Source organism: Panthera onca, chromosome A1, assembly GCF_046562875.1.
Source record: "Panthera onca isolate mPanOnc1 chromosome A1, mPanOnc1 haplotype 2, whole genome shotgun sequence".
NCBI lineage: Eukaryota > Metazoa > Chordata > Mammalia > Carnivora > Felidae > Panthera > Panthera onca.
In genome coordinates, this window is record NC_138339.1 from 156,638,897 (window position 1) to 156,661,512 (window position 22,616).

Sequence of the window (22,616 nt, forward strand, 5' to 3'; positions counted from 1 at the left end):
TCTTGAATTCATTGTAGCAATTTCCCTCTCCTTCAGAATGGTTTTTTCAAGGTTACCACCGATTTTCACTTTAATAAATCTAAACATAATTTCATACATCTCATTTTACTTAACCTTTCAGCAATATTTGACCCAATGGAAAACTCTCTCCTCCAAAATTCTGTCTCCATGGTGCTTGTAGGATATCACTCACTCACCTGATTTTCCCGCTGCCTTTCTAGTCTGTACACCTCAGCCTGATTTGCTTGTTTCTTCTCGTCCCCCACCTTTTAACCCATTGATGTCTTCCAGGAATTTGCCTTTGATTTTCCTTCTCTTGACTTTTACTATCTTGTATATTCTAATGATCCTCAAGTTTGTATCTCCAGCCCGGATCTCTCTCCATAATTCCAGGCCCGCATATCAAACTGCCTACTTGATATCTCTTTCTGGATAGCTATTGCAAACTTAACATGTCCCAAATTGAACTCCTGGTATTCTTTCTTAATATTTGCCTTTCATGTCTTTCCTAATTGAGTTAATAACAGTTCTATGAGTTGCTCTGCTAAAAAACTTGGTGTCATCTTTGACTCCTGTCTTTTTTTCATTTCCTTTCACTTTTTCCTTCTATTTTCTTTTTCTTTTTCATACACATCACATCTCATCTGTCAGCAAGTCTTGTCATGTCTTCCTTCAAATATATCGAGAATCCAAACACATCTTCCATGACCAATAGACTGTCATCTGTTGTTTATATTGGTGTAATAGGTAACTAAATGGTCTTCTTGTTTGTTTGTGTCTTCCTTTTGTTTTTCCTGTTTCCGTTAATTCTAAACACATTGGATCTAGTAAGACATAAGTCGGATTGTGTCCTTCCTCTGCTCCAAGCCTAATTGCCTCCCATTTCACTCAGAGTACATGCCAAAACTCTTCCTAATGCCGACAAGGCCTGTATATGATCAGGTGTCTCCTTCTCTCTCTCTGATTTGAACTCTTTTCTACTCCTTTCATTCTGTCCAGCCATACTGATTTCTCACTACTCTTTAAGTACTTTGGACATACTTCCGTACTTGCTGTTGACTCTGTCTGGAATGCTTTCCCTCAGATACCTCATGGCTTGATTTTTCCTTTGTTGTTTGTTTTTCCTTTCAGGTTTTTGCTTAAAAGTCACTTTCTCAGCAAGGCCTTTCTTGGCCATCCTGACTAGTACTTCAACTACCCTTTTCCCTATAACACATCAAAATGTGATTTCTCTGCTTTAGCTTTTCTCCTCTAATACTGTATACTTTGCCTGTGTAGCTTATTGTTATTGTATGTTTACTTCACTCATGAGTAGGATTGTTATCTGTTCATTGCCATGTCCTCAATGCCTAGAAAGTGTTCTAGTCTATATAATACTTATTCAATAATGTTTATTGAGTGAACAGAGTTTAACTTGTGTGTAATTTTTTTAACCTAATACTAGTCCCCACTTTGACAAAGTTTGGCGTGGGTTCATTCTGACAACTAAACCTGCTAGTTATATACAGTTTTTGGATTTTGGGGGGCCCAATATTGTGTTTACTTGCTACTTATTCTTTTAGTTGTATTTATGTTAGTTTTCATTATGGTGAAATGTATCAAAGGAATAGCAAACTTCCTTTATATTTATTAAGGAAACTAAAATATGGTGGCAAATTTTTATAGGACTTTAAAAATTCTTGCCAAAGGATTATGAGCCCTCAATATCTGAAATAAAAAGATGAAGTTGGAATTGATCACTTCCAAATAAGAGCGAGCTATGCTGGTTAGGTATAGTCTTTTCTAACAGAGCAGTCTGCTATTCTTATACAGGGTTTGGGGAAGAGTGGAGTTTAAGGATTGGGGGACTTTCAGAAAATTAAATGGTTTGTCATCATCTGAAGCACCATGCTTATTTGGGTGAGACTGTTGTGGATTGGTTGGCACGCTGAAGCATGTGTATTGGAGTGATTTTTGTCCTTTATTCGCTGTCTTTCAGAAGGAAGGAGCTGAAATGGATTGGTTGGTGAGTAGGGCTGGTGCACATTGATTAACACATTTAAAACTGATTCTGGTGGCTTCTTGTTACCATAGCTACGTGTTAGGGTTTCTTTTTGTTTTGTTTTGTTTTTTCTAAGTTTGAGGTGGCTTTCACCAGATGTTTTCTACTTAAAAGTTGCTTCTATTGACTGGGTTCAAAATGAAAGCTATTTCAAATTCTATAATTACAGATTCATTTTTGAAGTTTGAGTCAAGAGGAATTGTTTGATAATTGCTTTCAGAAAGATTCTTCTTTTCTTGGATGTTATTTCCATGAGAAAAGTTATCTGTATAACAGTTTTTTTAAAAAAAAAAAACACAATTGTTAGTTTTGTTTTTGTTTTTGGTGCTCTTCGGGGCTCATGTTTAAGTCCTAAAAAATCTGTGGGAAATTTCATTATTTTTTGGAAATGTACGTAGCTGTATGGTAATAATATTCTGTTGCATGCATTTAGTCCATGAAAACAGAATTATAATTTTCTTTTTGGTGAATCCCCCATTTTTTTTTCTATCAGGATTAGATATTAGGCTAAAAGTATACAAAAGTTAACAAATCATTTTTTTTATTTTTATTTTTTATTTACTTATTTTTTAAAAATTTTTTTTAACGTTTATTTATTTTTGAGACAGAGAGAGACAGAGCATGAACAGGGGAGGGGCAGAGAGAGAGGGAGACACAGAATCTGAAACAGGCTCCATGCTCTGAGCTGTCAGCACAGAGCCCGATGCGGGGCTCGAACTCACGGACCGTGAGATCATGACCTGAGCCGAAGTCGGACACTTAACCGACCAAGCCACCCAGGCACCCCCAAATCATTTTTTTTAATTTTTTAATGTTTATTCATTTGGAGAGAGACAAAGTGAGAGTTGGGGAGGGGCAGAGAGAGGGGGAGACAAAGATTCCAAAGCAGGCTCCAGACTCTGGGCTGTCAGCACACAGCCTGATGTGGGGCTCGAAGCCACAAACCCTTAGATCACAAACTGAGCCAAAGTCATACACTTAATGAACTGAGCCATCCAGGTGCCGCAAACCATTTTTTTTTTTAGACAAAAGCATAACTAATCAGATGATTTTTATTTTTGAGCGATAGATAATGACATAAGAGTACTTTTGAATTTTTGAAGTTTTTCCAGATTTATGAGATATAAGTAACACACATCTGTGGAACTGTAAGGTGTACCTGTATTAATTTGATACACTTTTATATTGTCAAATGATTACCACAATAGTGTTAATACTTCCATCATCTCACATAAATATCATTTCTTGTTTGTGATGATCTAGTCTTGTAGCAACTTTCAAATGATAGGATACAGTATTGTTCACTGTAATCACCATCCTGCACATTAAATCCCCAGAATTTATTAATCTTGTAACAGGTAGTTTGTACCCTTTGACCAATATCTACCCATTTCTCAAAGCCTCCTAACCCCGGCAACCACCAGTCTGTTCTGTTTTTCGCGCAATTTTTTCTTAATTCCACATATAAGTCAGATCATACAGTGTTTGACTTCCTGTGTCTGACTTATTTTCACTAAGCATAAAGCCCTCAAGTTTCACTCATGCTGCCACAAATGGCAGGATTTCCTTCTTGTTTGTGGCTGAAAATATTCCATTGTAAATGTATACCATATTTTTTAATCCATGGATCCACTGATGGATGCTTAGGTTGTTTCTTGACTATTGTAAATAATGCTGCAATAAACATAGGGCTGCAGATATTTCTCCAAGGTAAGGATGTCATGTCTTTAAGATATGTACCCAGAAATGGGATTATTGGCTCATATGAAGGTTCTATTTTTAGTTTGTTGAGGAGCCACCATACTGTTTTACATAGTGGCTATCCCAATTTACAGTCCTACAGGAGTACAAGGAATTCCTTTCCTGTACATCCTTGCCAACGATATCTCTTGTCTTTTTGACAATAGCCATTTTAATAGGTCAAAGTGATATCTATATACTGCAGTTTTGATTTGCATTTTCCTGATGAATAGTGATATCGAGCACTTTCTTGTGTACCCTTGGCCATTTGAATATGTTTTGAGGAGAGACGTCTTTTAAGGTGCCTTGCCCAGTTTTTAATTATATTTATTTTTAGCTGTTGAATTGTACGAATTCCTTACACATTTTAGATATTGACGTTTTTCATATTTGTAGCTTGCGAATGTTTTCATCCTTTCCATAGGTTGCCTTCCGTCATGTTGCTTGTTTCTTTTGCTGTGCAGAAACATTGTTGATTGCATTGGTTGGTTTTGCTTTTATTGCTTGTACTTTGGATGTCCTATCCTAAATCATTGGTAAGATCTATGTCAAGGAGCTTTTATCCTATGTTTTCTTCTAGGAGTTTTATGATTTAAGATTTTATATAGAAGTCTTTATTTGCGTTTGGGTTGACTTTTGTGAGTGGTGTAAGGTAGAGGCACAGTTTTATTCTTTTGCATGTTAATATCCAGTTTTCTCACCATCATGTATTGAAGAGATTACCTTTTCTCTTTTGAGTATTCTTGGGTCTCTTAACAAAGAGACTTTATGCACGGGTTTTTAGTTGACTTTATGCATGGGTTTATTTCTGGGTTCTTGATTCTGTTTCATTCATCTTTGTGTTTTGTTTTTTTTTGTGTGTGTGTGCAACTTCATACGGTTTTTATTACCATAACTTTGTAATAGTTTGACACCAGCAAGTGTGATGCTTCCAGATTTGTTCTTCTTTCTTAGGATTGTTTTGGCTATTTGGGGTCTTTCTTGTTCCTTGCACATTTGAGGAATGCTTTTCCTATTTCTGTGAAAAACATCATTGGAATTTTGACAAGGATTGCACTGACTCTGTAGGTGGTTTCAGGTAATGTGGATATTTAATGATACTAATTTTTCGAATCCATAAACAACAGGGTATCTTCCCATTTGTTTGTGTCTCTGCTGTTTCTTTTACCAATGTCTTGTAGTTTTTACTGTACCTATCTTTCAGAAAGTCCTTGATTAAATTTATTCCAAAGTATTTTGTTCTATTTGATGCTTTGGGGAAGGGGATTTTTTCCTTATATTTCTTTTTCAGCTATTTCATTGTTATTGTTTAGAAATGCAACTGATCTCTTGATGCTGATTTTGTAATTTTTTTTTACTAAATATAATCTATTGTCAAATTGGTTTCCATACAACACCCAGTGCTCATCCCAACAGGTGACTTCTCAATGCCCATCACCCACTTTCCCCTCTCCCCCACCTCCTATCAACCCTTAGTTTATGCTCAGTGTTTACGAGTCTCTTATTGTTTGCCTCCCTCCCTCTCTGTAACTTTTTTCCCCTGACCCCCCCACGCATGGTCTCCTGTCAAGTTTCTCAGGATCCACATATAAGTGAAATCATATGGTATCTGTCTTTCTCTGCCTGACTTATTTCACTTTGCATAATACCCTCCAGTTCCATCCACGTTGTTGCAAATGGCCAGATTTCACTCTTTCTCATTGCCAAGTATTATTCCACTGTATATATAAACCACATCTTCTTTCCCCATTCGTCGGGTGATGGACATTTAGGCTCTTTCCATAATTTGGCGATTGTTGAAAGTGCTACTGTATACATTGGGGTACATGTGCCCCTATGCATCAGCACTCCTGTATCCCTTGGGTAAATTCCCAGCAGTGCTATTGCTGGGTCATAGGGTTGTTCTATTTTTAATTAGTTGAGGAAGCTCCACGCTGTTTTCCAGAGTGGCTGCATCAGTTTGCATTCCCACCAACAGTGCAAGAGGGTTCCTGTTTCTCCACATCCTCGCCAGCATCTGTAGTCTCCTGATTTTTTCATTTTAGCCACTCTGACCAGCGTGAGGTGGTATCTCAGTGTGGTTTTGATTTGTATTTCCCTGATGAGGAGTGACGTTGAGCATCTTTCCATGTATCTGTTGTCCATCTGGATGTCTTCTTTGGAAAAGTATCTATTCCTGTCTTCTGCCCATTTCTTCCCTGGATTATTTGTTTTGTGGGTGTGGAGTTTGGTGAGCTCTTTACAGGTTCTGGATATTAGCCCTTCCTTTATCCGATATGTCACTTGCAAATATCTTCTCCCATTCTGTCCGTTGCCTTTCGGTTTTGTTGATTGATTCCTTTGCAGTGCAGAAGCTTTTTATCTTGATGAGGTCCCAATAGTTCATTTTTGCTTTCCATTCCCTTGCCTTTGGAGATGTGTCAAGTAAGAAATTGCTGCAGTGGAGGTCAAAGAGGTTTTTTTCCTGCTTTCTCCTCTAGGGTTTTGATGGTTTCCTGTCTCACATTCAGGTCCTTCATCCATTTTGAGTTTATTTGTGTGTATGGTGTAAGAAAAGTCATCTAGTTTCATTCTTCTGCATGTTGCTGTCCAGTTCTCCCAGAAGAAAAAGACTGTCTTTATTTCCCATGGGATACTCTTTCCTGCTTTGTCAATGATTAGTTGGCCATACATTTGTGGGTTCACCTCTGGGGTTTCTATTCTATTCCATTGGTCTGTGTGTCTGTTTTTGTGCCAATACCATACTGTCTTGATGATCACAGCTTTGTAGTAGAGGCTAAAGAGACAGAGTGTTAACAGGGGAGGGGTAGAGAGAGAGAGACAGAGAGAGAGAGAGAGAGAATCCAAAGCAGGCTCCAGGCTCTGAACTGTCAGCACAGAGCCCAATAGGGCGCTTGAACCACAAACCACGAGATCATGAACTTAGCCGAAGTCAGGAGCTTAACTGACTGAGCCACCCAGGCACCCCTGCATCTTTATGTTGATTTTGTATCCTTCATCCTTGGAACAGCTTTTTGGTGGTATCTTCAGGATTTTCTATATATAAGAATATATCATCTGCAAACAAAGACAGTTTTATTTCTTCTTTTCTGATTTGGATGCCTTTTATTTCCTTTTCTTGCCTGACTGCTTTGGCTAGGACTTCCTCTATCCTGTTGAATAGGAGTGGTCAAGTGGGAAACTTTGCCTTGTTCTTGAGCTTAGAGTAAAAGCTTTCAGTTTTTTAGCACTGCATATGATGTTGGCTATGGGCTTATCATATTGGGCTTCATTATGTCCAGGTGTGATAATTCAGTACCCACTTTGCTGAGAGTTTTTATCCTGAAAAGATGTTGAATTTTGTCAAATGCTTTTTCCTCACATGCTGGGATGATGATATGATTTTTTTATCCTGTTAATGCGGTGTATCAAATGTATTTATTCGATTTGATTTCTGAAGGATAATTTTGCTGAGTAAAGTATTCTTGATTGGTAGTCTTTTTTCTCTTAGCACTTTGAATATGTAATCCCACTGCCTCCTGGCATGTAAGGTTTCTGCTGAGAAATCGCTAATAGTCTTATGAGGGTTCACTTGTAGTCACATAGTCTTTCCTCACTCTTTTTCATTCTTTTGACTTTGTTCTCTGCTGACTGGATAATCTGAGAGTTCCTGTCTTTCAATTCACTTTTTTTTTTTTGCTTGATCCATTTCCTGTCAGTGATCACTCTTGCTTTTTTCATGTCCTTCATTATACTCTTCAGCTCCAGGATTTTTGTTTAGTTAGCTTTTACTATTTCCAGCTCTTTGTTAAGCTTCTCATTTTATTCATAGAGTGTTTTTCTGATTTTATTGAATTGGCCTTTGTGTTTTTCTTGTAACTCACTTCACTGAGTTTCCTTAAAACTGCTATTTTTGAATCCACAGGTGATTCTTAAAGAGTGTTTTCTAGGGAGGAACTCCCAGATGTGGCTGAGAGGGAGGGGCTGGAGGCACTTTATGGGCTATTGCTAGGTCCACAGATTAGACTGTAGTATGTCTGCCTGTTACCTGATGCACGGGTAAGCAAGACTTTTCCTCGGTCCCTTGGAATATAGTGCTAGATTCCCACAGCTCCTGCAAAGGCAGTTTTGTCTGTGGGTGGATAAGATGCCAGTTTGTTGTAGGTGGGGAGACGCAACAACGTACATCTTGTTCAGCTATGATACTGATATCGCTCTGACATATGGGTATTTTAAAAGTAGTTTTTCCCCTAAGATATTTCCCTGATTTCTTCTTTCATGTTATATGGACCTCATGCTACTTTAAAACTTTGTTGAAGTTAAGCATTCTTATATTTAAAAGCAAAGCCAAAAATAGAGCACACATCTAGTTATTACTCCCATGTCTAAGAGTCACTGCCTTTAGGCAATGAACTCTAACTTTTTAGTGTAACCTTCAAGGTTCCTGACTGATCTCTTACTACTTGCTTCCATGTATTTTATGTTTTTTTTCCCAAGTTCCTAAAAGCTTATACTTTTTCCTTTCAAGGCACCTAGATGCCATCTGTGTAATCTTTGTGCTCACATTCTAACCTCTAAGAAAATGGTTTTCTCCCATTTCTTTCCCTGGTGACCTCTGCAGTTTATTTTCCCTCTTCAGTAAAGCCTTTCTCGTCCTCACTTACAGCTTTTCACATGTCAATTCTTACAAATCACATTGTATTCTATTTGTATATTTACCTGTGTTTGAAGCAACAGATGAGTATTTCCTTTTGTACTGTTGGTACTTCAGCACTGTTCTCTGAATTAATCAAATTAAGTCAGGTGGGTAAAATTCAGAACTTGATGAAAATTGTCTTTTTATTCTTTATCAGTAAAATTATTAGAAAATTTGGCTTTTTTATGGCTTTTTAATGGCTTTGTTTTTTTTTTTTTAAGGAGGGAACCTGGTTTACATATGAAGAAGTTAAAGAAAGGTGAAAATGAAAAAGGGACATCAAAAGGATCTGTGATCACACCAGTGTTGCAGAAGACAGATTCCCTAACTGGTGGTCCACTACAAAAGAAGGATGGCAGCCATTTCAGTGAAAAGGATCAGCATGAAAGCAGGTAAAATCTATAAATTCTTTATGTGCCTGTGAAGGAATTTTAGCAGTGATTACCTTTTGTGGAAATAAAATGCTGTAGTGTAGGTAGGCCCAAGCTAAAGCAAGAAATACTCAACATATCAAACACACTGCTTGAAAAGTTGTGATGAGGGTAAGTGATTTTGTCAAGGAACAGTTTCAGTAGTCACCATGGAAGCATGGAAGATGAGTAAGTGTAAACAACTCCTTAGAGCATTTTAATTGGGAAAGGTAATAGAGAAATGGATGATAACTGAAAAAGAATGTGAATTGCAAAGGCATTTTCTTTCTCTTTTTATTTTAAGATGGGAGCTTTTAGAGTATGTATTCTGTTGGAAATGATCAATAGAGATAGACATGGTTAGTTAATTTAATTTTGTTTGCGTTTCCAAACATTAGGAAGTTTGTTGATTGTATTACATTATATTTTAAAGATTATAGTAATTGTCTTTAGTACTCTTATTCATGTGATTTTGTGCAAGAAGTTGGTTTATTCTGAATTGGTTCCACAATGGGGTATTCTCATACAATTGAATATACAGATTTAAAAATATATATGTATGTATGCAAGTGTATACACTTATATATATACTTATATATATGTATATATATATATACACTTATATACATACATATAAGAAATTATATAGCCATATATATAAATAAATATATATATTTAAATTATATATATATATTAAAATTATATATATATAAATATATATTTAAATATATATATTTAAATTATATATATATTAAATAAATATATATATTTATTTATATATATGTGGCTATATAATTTCTTATATGTATGTATATGTATATTTATTATATGTATATTATATGTATAATATACATATTATATGTATATGTATATGTATATGCATAATATACAAATTATATGTATAATTTCTTATATATGTATATATAAGTATATGTGTATAAGTTCTATATCTATATATTTGTATACACACACACACACACACACACCCTTATCATAAATGTATGCAAACACTGAGGCCATTCTGAATAAAACTAAACCTTCCTTGATGCCTTTAGATATCCAGTGCCTTTGATAATATCACAAATAGCTATGATTTTGTTAGGGACTTTAAAGTATCTGGTTCTATTAAGTTAATATTATTTAGGTTCTGGGGAAAGGGGAAGATTTTGTTTATTTACAATTGGAAAAGAAACTAGTAATCCATAACAGATTATTCCTTTTGGACTAGAGAGCTCTAAATTACCAAAACCATGCTTCCTGTACCAACAGTGCCATTGACACAGATTGTATGCTCAATAAGTATGTGTTGAATGTGGGAATAAACAGTGGAATGAATGAATGAATGAATGAATGCCTGTTGAGGAACTTCTCTAGAAGAAGCAAATCTTTAGTTTATTGAAAGTAGATTTCCCATCTTGCCAAGTATATAGTCTCTTAAAAAATGTGTAAGATTCAGAAATTGTTATGTATCACTATAGCTAGAAATCGAATCATAATATAGATTCATTTGCTGTCATATTAGTTAGAAACACTGGAGTATTACTTTAACCACATAGTATAAAACACATGCTTTGAAGGCACATTCCTGGGTTTGAATTCAGGGTCTGTTCTTGGCCAGCGACGAGGGCTTCTTGGGCAAGTCACTTCGACTTTCTGTGCCTCATTTTCTTCCCGTGTAAAATACCTAATATAATAACCTACTTCATAGGATTGTTGTGGGGCTTCAAATACCTTGAAGACATGTAAAGTGCTCATAGTAATGCCTAGAGAGTAGCTGCATAGTGAGTCTTCAACACGTTAATATCATGATTGTTAAAAAGGGGTTCTTTCATATAGGGAGTTAACTTGCACTTTCCAAGTAGGTTTTAGTGCCAGTAAAAGCTTATTTTTAGTAAAATGACAACAACACAAACAATGGTATCATTCCTATCAAATAATGCAAGTAGCATTAGGATTTTCCTTTGCTTTTGTTAGTTTTTACCTGATGTTAGTACTTTGTTGTGCTTGCTTCAGCAGCACATATACTAGAACTGGATACACCTAATCCTTTGTTAATATTAGCAGTAGTATGTTTTCGATGTGGTTTAATGTTACTCTGTTGTTTAATCCCCTTTGTAGAAAATTAGTTTCAAATGCAGAGATTTTATATCAGAAACAATAGGTTTAGATATGCTTTGTATTTTAAGTATTTAATATTTGCCTGAAAAGAATTGTTGGGTTTTTTCAGACCTGCAAAGAAAATTTCTAAGAAAAAGAACAAGGTAAGCAAAAGAGACAATGTAATTTTATTTTATTTATTATTTATTTTATTTTTATTTTATTATATCATTTTGATACATATTTGTTAGGAATATTGTTCAGTGGCAAAAAATTACTTTACGAAAGATGTAGTGAAAAAATAGAAAATCTTCCTTTGTTGTAGAGACATTTGCTGTGAAAAAGTTACTTAGAAATACTAGCTATGGATAACAGTCTTTTTGATAAAAATCCGTTCTTTTAAAAAGTCTCTGTGGTTTCGCTTTTAAATGTTCATTCACTTATTTTTAAAATGCATTTTGAGAGAGAGCACGCACAAGTGGGGGAGGGGCTGAGGGAGAGGGGGAGAGAGAATCCCAAGCAGGCTCCATGCTGTCATTGTGGAGGTCAACGTGGGACTCAAACTCAGGAACCCTGAGGTCATGACCTGAGCCAAAATGGAGTCGGATGCTCAACCGACTGAGCCACTCAGGTGCCCCTGTTTTTGCTTTTATAAAAAGATGGCTATTTATCACTTCTCTACACCTAGTATATTTTATAAATATTTGGGGGACATTTTGAAATGGTATATTCATTGGTAGGTCAAAAAGCAAATTACCTCTATGGATGACCTTGTCGACTTCATTCAGTCATCTGAAACAGCTTCAGAGCATTGTGAGTTGCCTTACTCTAAGAATTTCATGTTGCTGATTGAACAACTTGGCATGGATTGTAAAGGTAGGAAGCCTTTTTACATATATTGCTGTAGTAATATGTGCACACCTTGCCTACTACTGCACCATAGAGCACTGCTGTATTATAGAGCTGCTCATCTCAGAAATATGTTTTATATTAAAATAAAAGGAGCACTATTGTATCCTCTCAGCCAAAGAGTCATCATTTCTACTGTACCTTTCTTAGTGGGAATGGCACATCTAATGTGTTTGTTAACTCTGCTTCTCTTCTGTGCCTTCACCCAGGTCAGGTCATTATTTTTCTCCTAGATGACTGAAATAACGTCAGGACTGTTTTCCCTGCCGTTCTACCTCCCAGGACCTTGGTCTACACTGCAACCATAATTAGTATATGTTTTAAAAAATGTGTCTTTCATCATGGTACCCCCTTGCTTAAAGCATAGCTATTACTTCTCATTGCTATTAGGTTAAAGGCCACAGTCCTCTGGCTTCATCTTGTATGGTTTTACATCCTTCTTTCCATCTGTGTCTTATCCAATGTTTTAGACGTTCTTCCTGTGAAAGAGCTTTTTGTTTCCAACAGCTTTAGTTAGGTAAACTGCACATATATGAAGTGTGTCATTTGATAGTTTTGACATATGTTTACACGTATGAAACGATAACCATAATCCAGACAGTTAACATATTCATCACCCTTAAAAATCTCATGTCCCTTTATATTCCCTTATTATGAAGCTGCCAAATTGTTTTCTAAAGGAGTTGTATGGTTTTCCATTCCCACCAGCAGTCTGTGACAGCACCAATTCCTACATACATATTCATGAACACTTAGTATTGTCAGCTTTTTAAATCCTAGCCATTCGGATGGATATTTAGTATATATCTCATTATGGTTTCAATATACATTTCCCTAATAACGGATGATGGTGAGCATATTTTCATGTGCTTGTTTGCCATCTGTGTATCTTCTTTGAATTGTCCAAGTCTTTGGTTGTTTTAAAAATTTGTTTGTTTTCTTAGTTGTTGAGTTTTCAGAATTCTTTGTATAATATAGACACAGTTCCTTCTTATTTTGTTTTCTTTTTTTGTGGTTGTTGTTGTTGTTGTTTCCACTGAGGCATTTTATTTGCACATATGTATTACATCCATAGAAAAAGAATCCCAGGATTTCCCCTTCTGTGTGTTTTCATCTTGCTTCTTCATGGTCCATGACTGTAGCTGAGGTGGTCAGTATAATGAAACCAAACTGAGCAGATTATTCTGCCATTTTTCTAGATCTTTGCATTGTCCATCAATTCTGGGGCCAGTCACTCCATGCTTGCTTAACCTGCTTGTGAGTTTCACAACAATTTTCCCAACTCTGTGATCATCAATGATTTTCAATTCACCAGTGTAACCATGCTTCATCATCACAGTTAGAAAATGGACAATATCTTTGGAGCATGGCCTAGTAAGAACCTGGAGTTTGCTTCTCTTTTCAGTATTGTTATGCTTTCGGGAGCATCTGCCACGACATTCACATGCATCATGATGGTGGCACAGAAAGATGGTAGAAAGAGCTAGATACAGTTCCTTTCTCACCTCTCTTTTTTTTGCAAGGTTTTTCTTCTCCCACTCTGTGACTTTTCCTTGTCTCAACAGTGTTTTTGAAGAGCAGTTTTTCTTTTTGGTGAAGTCCAGTTTACACATTCATTTGTTCTTGTATGATTGTTGCTTTTGGTTTTCATATCTAAGAAATATTTGCATAGCACAAGGTCACAAAGCTTTTATCTCATGCTTTCTTTTAGAAGTTTTATAGTTTTGGGTCTTACATTTAGATCTATGACCCATTTTATATTCTTTTTTATTTGTGATACAGAGTACGGATACAAGTTCATTCTTTTGCATATGGATATCTAGTTGTTCCAGCACCATTTATTGAAAAGGCTGTGTTTTCTCCACTTTATGCCATTGTTCCTTTGTCATAATCAGTTGGCCACATATGTGAGGGTTTAAGTATGGGCTCTATTCTGTCTCATTGATCTCTTTGTCCATCTTTGTACCAATATTATGCTGTTTTAATCACTGCCAGTTTATAAGGATTTTTGAAATCAGGTAGTGTTTGTCGTCCTGCTCTGTTCTTTTCAGTGTTCTGCTACTCTGGATCCTTTGCATTTCCACGTGAATTTTAGAATCAGTTTGTCTGTTTCTGTTTTTTATTTTCAGTGCAGTTGTAAATAATATCTTAAATTTAAGTTTTTTTAATGTTTACTCTTGAGAGAGAGACAGAGCATGAGTTGGGGAGGGGCGGAGAGAGAGGTAGACACAATCTGAAGTTGGCTCCAGGCTCCAAGCTATCAGTACAGAGCCCGAAATGGGGCTTGAACTCACCAACGGTGAGATCATGACCTGAGCCTGAGCCCTGTGCTTAACCAACTGAGCCATGCAGATGCCCCGAAATTTTAATTTTTGATTCTTTATAGCTAATATATAGAAATACAGTTGATTTTTTGTGTAATGATTCTGTATCCTCCAACCTTGATAAATTTATATGTATAGATATATTCAATATTAGAGAGAGTACATGAGCAGCGGAGAGGGGCAGAGAGAGAGAGAGAGAGAGAGAGAGAGAGAATCTTAAGTAGTCTTCATGCTCAGTGCGAGCCTGACATAGGGCTCCATCCCATGACTCTGGGATCATAGCCTGAGCTGAAATCAAGAGACAGACACTCAACCGACTGAGTCATCCATGTGCTATGATAAATTCATTTATTAATTCTAGTAGCATTTTTCTTAATGCTGTCAGATTTTCTACATAAGCAAAGGTCATAAAAATTCATTTTTAACTACTATTTTACTAGCAATGCTAAATACTGTAGACTTGTAGCCAATACATTCACAACTAATCAGCTTTTCCATTGTACTATAAGAGCAGCCAATAGATACTGCATAAATTAATGGACATGGCTGTATTTTGATAAAATTTAATTTACCAAAACAAGTAACGTGGCCCATAGGCTGGAGTTTGCCAACTTCTATTTTGTGACCATGTGATTGCTAAGAGACAGTTTCACTTCATTTTCTATCTGGATGTCCTTTGTCGCTTTATCTTCTTTGATTGCATTGGCTAGAACTGCTAGTATAGTGCTGAACAGAAGAAGTCATTCAGTGAATGTCATTCCTGTCTTCTTCCTGATCTTACAAGAAATGCATTCAGTTTTTCACCATTATATATAACGTTAGCTGCAGAGTTATCATGACTTGTTTTGTTTTGTTTTGTTTTAAATCATATTGAAGTTCCCTTGTATTCCAGGATTGCCGAAAGTTTTTATCTGGAATGGATGTTGAATTTTGACAAGGAACTTATTTTATCTACGGAGATAGATACGGTTTTTGAATCTTAAACCAACTCTGCATTTCTGGGATAAACCCCATTTGGTAACAACAAATTATCCCTTAGTGTATTGTTAGATTCCCCCCCCCACACACACACACGGCTGTAGTTTAATTAATTAATTAATTAATTAAATATAATTTATTGTCAAGTTAGCTAACGTACAGTGTATACATTGTGCTCTTGGCTTTGGGAGTATATTCCCATGATTCATTACTTACATACCACACCCAGTGCTCATCCCAACAAGTGCCCTCCTCAATGCCCATCACCTACTCTCCCCTTTCCCCCACCCCTCCATGAACCTTCAGTTTGTTCTCTGTATTTAAGAGTTTCTTATGGTTTGCCTCCCTCTCTGTTTGAAACTATTTTCCCCCTTCTATTCCCCCATGTTCTTCTGTTAAGTTTCTCGAAATCCACATATGAGTAAAAACATATGATATCTGTTTTTCTCTGACTGACTTATTTCACTTCACATAGTACCCTCCAGTTCCACCCATGTTGTTGCAAATGGCACGATTTCATTCTTTCTCATTGCCAAGTAATATCCATTGTATATATAAACCATATCTTCTTTACCCATTCATCAGTTGATGGACATTTGGGTTCTTTCCATAATTTGGTGATTGTTGATAGTATAAACGTTGGGGCACACGTGCCCCTATGAATCAGCACTCCTGTATCCCTTGGATATATGCCTAGTAGTGCAATTGCAGGGTTGTAAGGTAATTCTATTTTTAATTTTTTGAGGAACCTCCACACTGTTTTCTGGAGCAGCGGCACCAACGATGCATTCCCACCGACAGTGCAAGAGAATTCCCATTTCTGCATATCCTCACCAATGTCTGTTGTTTCCTGAGTTGTTAATTTTATCTACCCTGACCGGTGTGAGGTGGTATCTCAATGTGGTTTTGATTTGTATTTCCCCGATGATGAGCGACGTTGAACATCCTTTCATGTGCCTGTTGGCCATCTGGATGTCTTCTTTGGAAAAGTGTCTATTCATGTCTTCTGCCCATTTCTTCCCTGGTTTATTTGTTTTTTGGGTGTTGAGTTTGGCCAATTCTTTCTAGAGTATGGGTACTAATCCTTTACCTGATATGTCATGTGCAGATATCTTCTCCCATTCCGTTGGTGCCTTTTAATTTTGTGGATGGTTTCCTTTGAAGTGCAGAAGCTTTCTACCTTGATGAGGTCCCAAGAGTCCAGTTTTGCTTTTATGTCCCTTGCCTTCAGAGATGTGTTGAGAAGAAGTTGCTGTAGCCAAGGTCAAAGAGGTTGTGGCCTGTGTTCTCCTCTAGGGTTTTGATGGTTTCCTCTCTCACATTGAGGTCTTTCATCCATTTTGAGTTTATGCACGGTGTAAGAAACTGGTCCTGTTTCATTCTTCCGCATGTTGCTGTCCAGCACTCCCAGCACCATTTGCTAAAGAACCTATCTTTTTTCCGTTGGATACTCTTTTCTGCTTTGCCAAGGTTTAGTTGGCCATACATTTGTGGGTCCATTTCTCGATTCTCTATTCTATGCCATTCGCCTTTGCGTCTCTTTTTGTGCCGATAGTATACTCCCTTGATGATCGCAGCTTTGTAGTAGAGGCTAACGTCTGGGATTGTGATGCCTCCAGCTTTGGTTTTCTTTTTCAACATTACTTTGGCTATCTGGGATCTTTTGTGGTTCCATACAAATTGTAGGATTGTTTGTTCTAGCTCTGAGAAGAATGCCGGTGCAACGTTGATTGGGATTGCACTGAATGTGTAATTGCTTTGGGTCGTTATCGACATATTTACAATATTTCTTCTTCCAGTCCATGAGCATAGAATGTTTTTCCATTTCTTTGTGTCTTCTTTAATTTCTTTGATATGTTTTCTATAGTTTTCAGGATACAAATCTCTTATAGCTTTGGTTAGGTTGATTCCTAGGTATCTTATGGTTCTTGGTGTAATTGTAAATGAGCTCAGTTTCTTGATTTCTCTTTCTGTGGCTTCATTATTGGTATATAGAAGTGCAATCAATTTCTGTGTGTTGATTTTGTATCCTGTGACTTTGCTGAATTCATGTATCAGTTGGAGCAGCTTTTTGGTGGAGTCTTTTAGGTTTTCCATGTAGAGTATCATGCCATCTGCGAAAAGTGAAAGTTTAACTTCTTCTTTGCCAATTTGGATGTGTTTTATTTCATTTTGTTGTATGATTGCTGAGGCTAGGCCTTCCAACACTATGTTCAACAACACTGGTGAGAGTGGACGTCCCTTTTGTGTTCCTTATCTTCGGCGGGCAGGGTAGGGGGGGAGTTCTCTGTTTCTCCCCATTGAGGATATTCGCAGCAGGCTTCTCATATATGGCTTTTATGATGTTAAGGTATGTTCCTTGTATCCCAACTTTCTTGAGGGTTTCTTATTAACAAAGGATGCTGTATTCGGTCAAATGTTTTTCTGTATTTATTGACAGGATCATATGAATGATCATATCCTTTCTTCTATTAAGGTGATGTATCATTTTGATTGATTTGCGAATATTGAACCAGCCCTGTAGCCCAGGAATGAATCCCACTTGATCATGGTGAAGAATTCTTTCATATACTGTCGAATTGGATTTGCTAGTATCTTGTTAAGAATTTTGGCATCCATGTTCATCAGGAATATTGGCCTGTCATTCTCCTTTTTAGTGGGGTCTCTATCTGTGTTGGGAATCAAGGTAATGCTAGCTTCATAGAAAGAGTCCGGAAGCTTTTCTTCCATTTCTTTGTTCAACAGCTGGAAAAGAATCGGTATTAACTCTGCTTTAAATGTCTTGTAGAATTCCCCTGGGAAGACTTCTGGTCCAGGACTCATATTTGTTGGGAGATTTTTGATAACTGATTGAATTTCTTTGCGGTTATGGGTCTGTTCAAATTTTCTATTTCTTCCCATTTGAGTTTGGGTACTGTGTGGTTGTCTAGGTATGTGTCCATTTCTTCCAGGTTGTCCAGTTTGTTGGCATATACATTTTCGTAGTATTCTCTAATAGTTGTATTTCTGTGGTGTTGATTGTGGCCTCTCCTTTTTCATTCGTGATTTTATCTATTTGGATTCTCTTTTCTTTTTGAGAAAGCTGGCTAGGGGGTTATCAAGTTTATTTATTCTTTAAAAAAAACAGCTCTTAGATTCATTGATCTGTTCTACTATTTTTTTTTTTTGTTTTTACGGGTTTTTCTTTTGGATTCTATAGTGTTTATTTCTGCTCTAATCTTTATTATTTCTTCTAATGGCTGTAGGGTTTCTTTGCTGTTCTTCTTCTAGTTTCTTTAGGTGTGAGGTTCGATTTTGTATTTCGGATTGTTCTTATTTCTTGAGAAAGGCCTGGATGGCGATGTGTTTTCCTTTTAGGGCTGCCTTTGCTGCATCCCAAAGGGGTTGGACTGTCATGTTTTCATTTTCATTTGCCCGTATATATATTTTTTAATTTTGCCTTTCATCGTCTGGTTGACCCATTCTTTCTCCAGTAGGATGTTCTTCAACCTCCATGCATTTAGAGGCTTCCCAAACTTTTTCTTTTGTTTGATTTCAAGTTTCATAGTGTTGTGATCTGAAAATACGCATGGTATGACCTCAGTTCTTTTATATTTATGGAGGGCTGTTTTGTGACCCACTGTGTGATCTGTTTTGGAGAAGGTTCCACGTGCACTCGAGAAGAATGTGTATTCTGCTGCTATTGGATGAAAAGTTCTGAATAGATCTGTCAAATACATCTGGTCCAGCGTATCATTCAGGGCCTTTGTTTCTTTACCAATTTTGTGCCTAGGTGATCTGTCCATTGTTGTTAGGGAGTATTTAAGTCACCTACAATTTCCATATGATTATCAATAAGATTGCTTCGGTTTGTGATTAATCAATGTATATATTTGGGGGCTCTCAAGTTGGGGGCACCAACATTTACAATTGTTAGCTCTTCTTGATGGATAGATCCCTTACTTATGATATACTGCCCTTCGCCATCTCTTGTTAGAGTCTTTGGTTTAAAATCTCATTTGTCTGATCTAAGTATGGCTACCCCAGCTTTCTTTTGACTTCCAGTAGCATAATACATGGTACTCTATCCCCTAACCTTCAATCTAATGGTGTCCTCATGTCTCAAATAAGTCTCTTGTAGACAGCATATAGATGGATTTTGTTTGTTTTTTAATCCATTCTGATACCCTGTGTGTTTTGATAAGGACATTTAGTCCCTTCACTTTCAGAGTGATTATTTAAAGATATGGATTTCATGTCATTGTGTTGTCTGGAGCTTTCATGCTTGTGGTGATGTTTCTGGTCCTTTGTAGCCTTGACAACATTCCACTCACAGAGTCTCCTTAGGATCTCCTGCAGGGCTGGTTTAGTGGTCATGAGCTCTTGTAGTTTTTGGTTTTCTGGGAAAGCCTATCTCTCCTTCTATTCTGAGTGACATCCTTGCTGGAGAAAGGATTCTTAGCTGCATATTTTCCTATTCAGCACATGGACTTTTTCCTACCATCACCTCCTGGCCTGCCAAGTTTCAGCGGGCAGGTCTGCTACTACCCATATGTGTCTACCCTTGTAGGTTAAGGCCCATTTGTTCCTTGCTGCTTTCAGAATTCTCTTTTCTCTTTGTAACTTGCCACTTTCACTATGATATGCTGTGGAGAAGACCTATTCTTGTTGAATCTGAAGGGAGTTTTCTGTGCCTGCTGGATTTGGATGTCTGCTCTCTTCTCCAGATTAGGGAGGTTCTCACCTATAATTTGTTCAAGTAAACCATCTGCCCTTTTCTCTCTCTCTCTCTCTTATGCTGGAACTCTTATGATCCAGATATTATTACATTTCATCGAATCACTTAGTTTTCTAATACTCCCCTCATGGTCTAATATTTTATTAGCACTCTTTTTCTTGGCTTCGTCATTTTCCATAATTTCATCTTCATGTCACTTATTCTCCCCTCTGTTTCCTCCATCTTTGCTGTTACTGCACCTAGTTTATTTTGCATCTTATTTACAGTATTTCTTAATTGCTGTGACTATTTCTTACTTCCTTGATCCCTGCAGCAATAGATTCTCTGCTGTCTTCTATGCTTTTTTGTAAGCTCAGCTGTTAACCTTACAACTATTGTTCTAACTTCTTGAACCGATATATTGTTTATATCTGTTTTGAGCAATTCTCTAGCTCTAATTTATTCCTGGAGTTTCTTTTGAGGAGAATTCTTCCATTTCATCAGTGTTCGGTACTTTATGTGTTTTTCTATTTGTCGTGTGTCCTGCACCTATGAGCACTACTATTTTAAAAAGGGGTCATATACTATCCAGGGCCTGGCCCTTCAACAGGTATCTTTGGAGTGTGTTTCATGCTCTCTGTTTTTGTGACTCTGGTTGCTTTATTTCCCTACTCATATTGGTGGGTTGGCCATTCCAGCCGGTGTGCTTAGATTTGTTCATAATGTAACCTTGGAAAAGAATTTAAACACTGGGGGGGGGGGGTGATGGAAGATGCCTTATCTCAAACAAAGGGAGAAATGACAGGGGCAAAGGAAAAGAGAAGAAGACAAAAAAATTGACCAGGCAGAGAATCAGAGAAACTATACAACTTAATCCAGGCAGGGAAGAGAGAGAGAGAGAGAGAGAAAGGAAAATAAGAAGGAGATACAGAAGAGGTGCAGAAAGAATAGATTAAAAATCTCCATGACCTGGCAAGTTGTCCCCATGGGCCCTTGGAGATGTTTATGTCACTCCGTAGCCCGGATTCCTAGATTTCCACATCATCTTGCCTCACTGCTGTGTTTGAGGGATGTGGTCATTTCAGGTACCCCTACTTCTCTGCCATGTTGACACACACCCCTCTTTAATGTAGTGTTGACTTGATTTGTGGATGTTTTCTTCAGAAATTGGACTCCCATGCTTATGACAGAATTTTCTTTCTTATAGTATCTTTGTCTAGTTTTGGTCTCAGGTAATGCTAGCCTTATAGAATGAGGTGAGAAATATTTCTCCTCTCCATTTTGGGGGGAGACTTTGTGTAGAATAGATAACATTTCTTCCTAAAGTGTTGGATGAATTTACTAGTGTAGCCACTTGGCCCTGGAATTGTTTTCTGTGGAAAGATCTTTATCTAAGACTTTAGTTTCTTTTATACATATAGAGTTAGTTAGTTTATCTGTTCTTTTTTTCCTTTATTTTATTGTATTTTATTTTTTTATTTTATTTCATTTCACTTCATTTCATTTCACTTCACTTCATTTCATTTCATTTCATTATTTCATTTCAGTAATCTTTACACCCAACATGGGGCTTGAACTCACAATCCAGAGATCAAGAGTCACATGCTCTACCAACTGAGCCAGCCAAGGCACCCTTTACTCTTGATTGAGCTTTGATAATTTTTGTCTTTCACGGGAGTTACCCACTGCATCTGAGTTGTCAAATTAATTATATAAAGTTCATAATATTCCTTTGTTATTTTTTTAGTATCTGTGAATCTCCAGTAATGTTAGTTACATTACTAATTTCGGATATATTGTTAATACTTCCCTTGTTTCTCTTCATTTTGGGATCAGTCTTGGTAGAAATTGATCCCTTTTTTCACCTCCTGAAAGCATTTGGTTTCATTAATTATTCTCTATCATTTTTCTGCTTTCTTTCATGTGATTTTTGTCTTTGAGTTTTATTAGTTCCTTTCTTCTGTTTGGTTTGGGTTTAATTTGTTTTCATTTTCTAGTTTCAAAAGGTGGAACCCAATGTCATAGATTTCAGACCTTTCTTCTTCCTCATCCTCTTTTTCCTCTTCTTCTTCTTTTTCCTATCCTTCTTCCTCCTCTTCTTCTTCCTTCTCCTCCCTCCTCCTCCTCCTCTCCTCCTCCTCCTCCTCCTTCTTCTTCTTCTTCTCCTTCTCCTTCTTCTTCTCCCTTTCCCACTCTGTCTCCCTCTCCCTCTCCTCCTTCTCTCCACTTCCCCTTCCTCTTTCCTCCTCCTCCTCTTCTCTTCTTCTCCTTCTCCTTCCTCTTCTTCATCTTCTTCTTCTTCTCCCTTTCCCTCTCCATCTCTCTGTCCTCCTTCCCTCCTCTTCCTCCTTCCTCCTCCTCCTCTGTCTTCTTCTGTCTCCTCTTTCCTCCTCCTCCTCCTCCTCTTCTTCTGCTCCTCCTCCTTCCCTCCTCGTTCTTCTTCTTCTTCTTCTTCTTCTTCTTCTTCTTCTTCTTCTTATTCTCCCTTTCCCTCTCCATCTCTCTGTCCTACTTCCCTCCTCTTCCTCCTTCCTCCTCCTCCTCTGTCTTCTTCTGTCTCCTCTTTCCTCCTCCTCCTCCTCCTCCTCTTCTTCTGCTCCCCCTCCTTCCCTCCTCCTCCTCCTCCTTCTTCTTCTTCTTCTTCTTCTTCTTCTTCTTCTCCTTTTCCCTCTCCATCTCCCTCTCCTTCTCCCCCTTCCCTCCTCTTCCTCCTCCTTCCTCCTCTTCCTCTTCTTTTTCTTCTTCT

The 22,616-nt window shown here is 37.3% G+C and overlaps 1 protein-coding gene and 1 pseudogene across 1 annotated transcript in view; one reads left to right on the forward strand and one right to left on the reverse strand.

The window, feature by feature from the left end:
* The window catches only part of LOC132676933 (ankyrin repeat domain-containing protein 26-like), a 73,869-nt gene that overhangs the window by 8,682 nt on the left and 42,571 nt on the right, over positions 1-22,616 (forward strand). Inside the window, 3 exon segments of the mRNA XM_081795671.1 lie at positions 8,678-8,848; positions 11,094-11,127; positions 11,704-11,839. Of these exon segments, the coding sequence (XP_081651797.1) occupies positions 8,678-8,848; positions 11,094-11,127; positions 11,704-11,839 (341 nt within the window).
* Positions 12,339-13,325, reverse strand: LOC132674951 (small ribosomal subunit protein uS8 pseudogene; annotated as a pseudogene).